Source organism: Zeus faber, assembly GCF_960531495.2.
Source record: "Zeus faber genome assembly, chromosome: 12".
Classification (NCBI taxonomy): Eukaryota; Metazoa; Chordata; class Actinopteri; order Zeiformes; family Zeidae; genus Zeus; species Zeus faber.
The window spans coordinates 17,725,201-17,732,877 of NC_137196.1; the positions used below are offsets into that span (position 1 = coordinate 17,725,201).

The 7,677-nt window shown below is 48.1% G+C and overlaps 1 protein-coding gene across 1 annotated transcript in view; it reads left to right on the forward strand.

Annotated features, from left to right (window-relative positions):
* Window positions 1–352: 352 nt before the first annotated feature.
* Window positions 353–7,677, forward strand: part of b4galt2 (UDP-Gal:betaGlcNAc beta 1,4- galactosyltransferase, polypeptide 2) — a gene marked incomplete at both ends in the record, with an annotated part of 141,615 nt that continues 134,290 nt past the window's right edge. The window contains one exon of the mRNA XM_080011464.1: window positions 353–701. Within this exon, the coding sequence (XP_079867590.1) occupies window positions 353–701 (349 nt within the window). The remainder of the gene's footprint in view (window positions 702–7,677) is intronic.

Below are 7,677 nucleotides of genomic sequence, written 5' to 3' on the forward strand. Positions count from 1 at the left end.
GAATACGCCTTGTTAGAATATCTGTAACACTGCTAGATGGAGTAGAAGTCTGTGACCTAAACCGGAGAGATTGACTTTCCAAAGAACGCATATTAGTACTCTTGTCATATGGGGAAACAGAAACCGAGCGCTAGCTCAGACTCAAGTCCCTTCCGCCGAGGTCTTGAACCGTGACCCCATGACCCGGGCAGATGTCAGATAGTCAGATATCAGGGCCAGCTGAATCAGAGGTCTTACCTGTAAAAACCAGTACCTGCCCGGCCCGCTGGATGAGCGCATGCCTTTAGCTGTGCCGCGCCGGGCCAGCTCTGTGGCGGCCGGCCATCGAAGGGACTGGTCGTCGCCGTCGGCCATGACACGGCTGATGCTGGGCCGGACCCTGGAGCGGATCTGTAAAGGCGTCCTGCTTCTCTGCCTGCTCCACTTCCTCATCATGATGATCCTGTACTTCGACGTCTACTCGCAGCACTTTGACCTCTTCAGCCGCTTCAACAACGGACGCAACGGCTCCCGGACCAACGGGAGCGGCACGGGGGCCGGCGGCCACCATTTCTATTTTTACAACCTGTCCAGACCCAACGCCACCTTGGCCAGCTACCTGGCGCCCGGCGAGCAGCTGCTGCCCAGCGCAAAGCCCGAGACCGAGCAGACGCCCTCGCCCAAGCCGCTGCCGCCCTGCCCGGAGATCCCGCCCGGACTGGGTGAGTCACTATCCACATTCTTAGCTTAATTTCAGTGTCATTTGGAGATCACCAGCAGGGCGTTTTTTGTATGTGCCTAGCGCCGCTTAAAACTGAATGAGGTCCCAGAACAAACTTAAGCCGCGACAGGAAGCGCTGCAGCAACACACACTCACCAGTACATTTGTGACGCTCGTCTGCGTATTCCTCTTTGAATTGTGGGGGGGGGGGGGGGGGTGATCTCTACAGGATGATAGCGAGACCGGCTACGTCGCGCGGTTTAGAGGCGGTGGCACGGACAAAAAGGCAGGCGGCTGAACTGGAGGCGGCAGAGTCGAGGATGTTGAGATTTTCATTGGGAGTGACGGGGATGGACAGGATTAAGAACGAGCGCATTAGAGGGACGGCTCAGGTTGGACAGTTCGGTGGAAAAGTGAGAGAGGCCAGATTGAGATGGTTTGGACACCTGTGTAGGAGAGACGAGAGTCACATTGGGAGAAGGATGCTGAGGATGGAGCTGCCAGGCAAGAGGAAGAGAGGAAGGCCAAAGAGAAGGTTTATGGGATGTGGCGGGGGAGGATGTGCAGGCGGTCGGCGTGAAGGAGCAAGATGCGCAGGAGGGGGAAGCCCAAGGGGGAAGAAGATCTGCGTATTCCTCCTTCATCAAAAACCAAGTTAGTACCAAGTTTATTCTGCTGATAAAAAAAACAAACAGACATGTTTTATGAGGACATAAACAAGATGGGAAGGAATGCTGAAACAGTACCTGCGAGGTGCATTGGTCATTACGTAGAAATCACATAATTACTCTGAAACGGTTGCTCGACGGCCTTTTTGGAGAAGCAGCTGCTTCGAGATTGAAGGACGGCGTCAGTGTTTCAACAGGGTTTTGCCGCCGTTCTCCAGATATAGAGAAGCGCGGTAAATACTTTCAGGGCGTCCGCATCAATCAGACGGAAAAACTGTCGAGTCTGCTGGCGGTCTGGCTTTTTTTCATTGCGTAGAGTTGCCCCGTTCTCTCCATTACGGCATCATTAACGTAACCTGCCAGGCGTGTGCTTCGTCAGCCCGTCCGTCCGGACCGCTCCGGCTTTTGGCAAGGGGAGTTCTCTTCGTTTTTTTTTTCTTTGTTTTTTTTTTGGTTTTACAGTTTCTCGCTATTTATTTTATTTTTTTGCCTCGTGCGCTGAACTGCTTCGTAACCAGTTTGAAGGCTTCCATCTCCCAAACCTCCGCCGAGATGTGATGGCTGGGTTTTCCAATCACGTGCGGCAATAGCTGGTTCATCGGGCGGATTAGTCATACTGCTTATACAAGTATCCATTATGTCTTAAATTTTCTCTGTATTAATTTGGATATTAACGTTCTTCAAATGTCCTCTACGAGCCCACTGCTTAATAATAATGTAAACTTGGGGGGATCTGTCATTACTATATGGCGAGGGGCCTTGATGGGGGTTTAAAGCCAGGGGTGTCTTCAGTACGTCCCATAATGTAAATGAAGGGTCTTATCCCAATTACCGGGCTAGCAAGAGCTGCCATCATTCTGCATTCCTAGGGCAACCTGAAACATAAAATTGATTTAATGCCGCAGATTTACAATGTTGTCTTTCACATTTATTTGCTCGCTGGTGTGCTATTAGTGTGGACGGACGCACAGACACACACACACACACACACACACACACACACACACACGCACACACACACACACACACACACACACACACACACACACACACACACACACACTCTGCAACTGGCGCATACGCCTAATACAAACACAAACAAACAAGATTCTCATTTTCTATGGACTGCGGCGAGATCAAACACATTGTAATAGCATTGGAAATATGGAGCGCAGAAAAGCTTTTAATCAATTTGGCTTTGCGTTCGCTTTGAGACGATGGGATTGTTTCCAAATGCCCCACATAAGTTTTGACTTCAGCTAAGCTGTTCTCTGTTTTGCTTACACACAACTTTTTTTTTTTTTACAAGAAAATGCATTTTATGCCACAAACTTTACCTCTCTCCACGCCAAGTTCGGGGGAATAATTGTTCCGTGCAAAGTATTTTGGTCCTGACACACGCTAGCAAGGGGAGGAGGCGTGTTAATTTCCCCAGGGGGGTCATTAAGGATTTCTGATTTTATAACATTCTATATTTTTGTCTTGTTTTTGTAGTCAGGAATAAACACCCTAATCAGCAAAAAAAAAATGAAAGAAAACACACAACCTCTTTTACATTTTTTTTTTCATTAAACCGCAGCACTGTCATTATCCACCCCGAATACACATGCTGTACGCACGCACACACACACACACAGGTACATCCAAAAGGCGCAAATCTTTTAGGCAATTTCAAGCTAGGAAATTGTGCACTTGTACAATGAGGAGGACGTCAGACATCATTTATATTCCAAAAAAAAAAAGATTCTTGACTCCGCTTCAAGCTTTTCATTCACAGCTCATTGAAAATAAAAAATACAGCAGAAATATGGAGGAGCGCTGTAAGTGGCCGCTAATGAGAGGAGATTGAATTCAAAACTGGGTCGGGATGATGTTGAGACAAGCTTAATGTGGTTCTGCCACTTAAGTACTTGTAATGTCTGTGGCTGGTGATTGAGTTATTCCCATCGAGGCGCCGTCGCAGACCCGGGGGCCTGCACTTTGGACCCCGTCGATGGCACCCTGTGGTTGATGGCACCTCTCCGTCCATCACAAAAATTGATGCTAGTGCCACAAAATGGTTTTTTTTTCGATACTTCAAACCGAGACCCTGCGTAGTCACCACCACTATGTACTGCGTTACTGCGTCTTGGTAACGATGTCTCACAAATCAAAAGACCGCACTTGTTAAAACTAATATAACTACTTGTACTATTTGTTTAAAATGGCAAGCTTGTCCATGTTACCGGAGCTTTACTTTGCGCTCTCATAAGATCTCCTGGTTAGATGGGGTCGTGCTGCCGTACCGGCCCCCGGAGGCTCGGGAGGGGCAGTTCTGCCGCCTTGAGGATTGATTTTCGGACACTTGTCTTGTCACTAAGCTCGGCTCACAATGCGCTTGGCTCGTTTCTCGCCAATCATCTCCCTCTCCGCCGGAGACCACATGGATTTACTCGCCAATTCACCGATAAATGAATAATGACACGATGGCATCGCGGGGGAGGGAAAGCGCTGCGATTTTTGGTCAGATACAAACTGTAGGCGAATATTCAGAATATTCACTCCTGCTCGTGCACCTGCTTTCTCGAAAGAAACTGGAGAATTTATTGACGCGGACGCGCAACAATTTTCCGCGGTCAAGGGAGGCAGGGTCAGGCGGTGTTGTTGAAACGCGCCGAGTTGCCAAGTGGACTCCATTAAAACACGAAGATTTGGCTTTATATGGGGGTGTTGAAAAAAAAAAAAGCTTTTGAAATACAGCACAGATACGTCGCTGTGACAGCGTAGTAAATTCATTTCGGTTTTTCCATATACGGTACTCTAGCTGTAAGTGTAGTATAAAGTGTCGCAATGCGTAAAGAAGCAACGGACTGGAATCTGAACACTGTTCGCGGCAGCAGAGCGGGCGCCCTCGCCGGGAAAATCGGATCAGAAATGCCCCCAACTATCTGGAAATTCTACATCCACACTGTGAAAAAAAAGTCTGTTAATCAGTGAAGATTTCAGCTGAAAATCTTCCGTTCCTCCACCAGAGACATCGCTTGATTTCTGGCTGCTAGAAATGATGATGTCGTCTTGGTTACTTTTTTTTTTTTTTTTTTTTTAATAATCCGCCGAAGCTCGGTGACCTTCATCCACAAAGGCCGTGGCTAATTATAAAACATGAAGTGCCTGTCGATCAGAAACTTTAGATGGGACCCGCTCTTTGATCCAGGCGAGAAGGTCAATGGCAATTTCTTCCCTGTGTGTTCCAGCACGACCGTAGCGACGGGCTGCATGCTAACTGTGTTAGCGCCATGCATGGCTGCCGAGGGAAGCAACTAGCCTAGCTGCTGTGAAAGTACACCTTCCAGCTTCTCCGGCGTCTTCTTTATGATGAGTCAAATCATCAAGAAAATGAGACGAGGTGTGTTCAGTTTAGTTGTTTTAATACGCGTTATGTTTGATATGTAGTATTTTTCGATATACCATACTGTCTTTGGCCTGCCCCCCTATTTGATTCGGTAGAGATGTTTGTAATGTGTTATTTAGCGTTTGTAATTGGGATTCCAGATACATCCATCCAGGTGATCCCTTCGAGGCACATTCACTGATTTGTTATGTTTGGTCAGGAATTGTCGGTGGCTCAGGATTCGGCGTCAATGCCAAGCACAGGTGTACTCCTATAGCCTCTCTCTCCCGCTCCCTCTCCCCCTGCCCGATCCACTCTTTGGTTGTTTTTTTTCCTTCGCTCCCTCCTTGTTCTCTCGCTCGCTCTCATGATGGAGTGGGTGCCTGGGGGTTGTAATGAGGAAGAAGGCAGAGAAAGACTGTCTGTGTTTCAGTCACAGGTGCACAAAGGGAGCGAGAGACGGCGGGAGAGTGGAGGTGGAGGGGTGGGGGTGGGGGTGGGGGGTGAGGAGGGGGAGGCGGCGGAGGGGAGGTGGGGGCTGGTGGGTGGTGTAGGGGAGACAACGAGGGGATTTGACAGGGGAGAGGCGGAGGGACAGATGTAATGGATAGCGGTGCCGTAAATGGACGGGTATGAAAACTGGAGAAGAGCAAAGATGAAGAGGATGAAGAGATTGGGGTTGGAGGGAAGACACCCCCGGGGGAAGAGAGAGAGAGAGAGAGAGAGAGAGAGAGATGGAGAATGTGGGGAGGGGATAGGGAGAGAGAGGGGGAGAGAAAATTAATGGTAGAGAGAGAGAGAGAGAGAGAGAGAGAGAGAGAGGCAGTAGAACACACACAAGCCCTTGGCAGTCCCAGAACACCAGCTGACAGGTGCTGCCAGTGTAAGTGGCTGGCCTCCACTGACTTTGTGTGTGTGTGTGTGTGTGTGTGTGTGTGTGTGTGTGTGTGTGTGTGTGTGTGTGTGTGTGTGTGTGTGTGTGTGTGTGTGTGTGTGTGTGTGTGTGTGTGTGTGTGTGTGTGTGTGTATGTGGGGTGTTGTAGGAGCATGCTCAAGCTTCTGGGTCTGTGTGTACTTGCATGTGTATGATGTGTGTGTGGGATCACTCGTGTTGTGTGTTGTGTGTGTGTGTGTGTGTGTGTGTGTGTGTGTGTGTGTGTGTGTGTGTGTGTGTGTGTGTGTGTGTGCGTGTGCATCTTTAGTGGCTCGTGTGTGAACAGCGGTAGGCAGAACATTCAAATCAACTATTCATCAAAGAAATGTGAACTACACACTGACAAACATGGCCACCGGCCGTTCTGCTCTTTGTCTTGGAATATTCTGGGAACTTTGAAATAATGTACAGCAGCTTAATGTTGAATGTGTTTATCAGATGTGGGGACATGCATGTGCTGTGTAATTCATAAACATTTGTTTTATTGAACTAATGACCCTAGAGTACGATAGTTAATGATTAGCCTTTGGCAAATAGCCTTCGCAAAGTGTGTGTGTGTGTGTGTGTGTGTGTGTGTGTGTGCGTGTGTGTGTGTGTGCGTGTGTGTGCGTGTGTGTGCGCTGCTCCGTGGGAGGTTTAAAGCCATTTTTCAAATCCTGCTCTAATTGGGGAGCTCTGCGGTGTCTCCCCTATCAGATCTAATTAGCCGGAATTAAGTGTCTTCTGCGCGGCAGAAACGTGCCCTGAGCCGCCCTCATCCACGACATAACACACCGCACGTCTCAGAGCGGTGTGAAAACAATTCCACCGCTGATTTATTCCTTCTTTAAAATTCCCACGCAGCAGATTGACGGGCAGAATGGCGACAAATAGTTCGGGAAAAAATGGCGGCATTGCCCTCAGAGACGTGCCTTGCTCTCGGCAGCGTCAACCCCCTCCACATGGCCGGGGGAGAGGGGGGTTCCATTCGAACACTTCTCCCTATTTTCTTTTAGTGTCGCCGTGTTTACCCCCTGCTCAACCCCGTATAGCAGTTATTCCCGACCTGGGGTGCTAGACCCCTACAGGGGGACGCCAGAGATCGAAGACGGGGTCGCGAGGCGTTGGAGGATTTTAGGCGGATGTCTCCTCACAGTCAAATCTCAGTTCAGAAATCCAAATATGAGTTCACTTCAAATATAAATACGATAAATGACATTGTATTGTATGCCCCAAAACCTTGTTCTCTCTACCATAGAAATAGTCTTTTAGTCTGGTCCATAATAGGGTTCAACTAGGGTTTAACCCAAATAGTCTCCTGTTCCCTCTCCCATTTGGAAAACAGTACTGTCAGTTGTTTCTTTTATTTTGAATGTTTTGAACAAACTATAAACAGTAACGTTTTTAGAATGATTTAAAATTGATTTAAAGGATTTTGGTTCTGCGCGTCGACAGTCAGTTGATTAATCTACATCTTTTAACGTCCCTTGTATTGATCAGGTCATTTCACCTCTCCTTTTATTGCACATTTCTACAGTATTTCTAATATTTTTATTTCATATAAAGCACTTTTGAGTTTGAGTCTGTTGCATGAATCGAGCAACAGTAAATTCACCATCATATGTATACATACACTCAGTACTCGCAGCAACCATGCTGTCATCTAGTCTCCCCTTTTTCATTCATCTTGTGCATAGAGCGCATTAAGTATATTGTGTTGATTTTTTGATGGTGTTTTTTTTAGATTGATAAGCTTTTTCATGCCGCCTGTGTCTTTGACTGATTGTACAACAATGCACCAACTCATACCGAGAAAAATTCCTTGTACATGAAGCTATGCTTGCCCAAAAAAAGACGGGGAAAGAGCGCTGGGAACGCCCGGTTCCACGTGACCCTATGTTGCATTGCATGTTTCCCGTCAGCATGGCTCCCTGCTCTATCTGCCTCCCACTCTGGGTCTGTGCCGGCGGGTGTGGCGGGAATGCAGATCAGCCGAAGCAGGTTGGAGACGCAGCGTAGGCAGTGG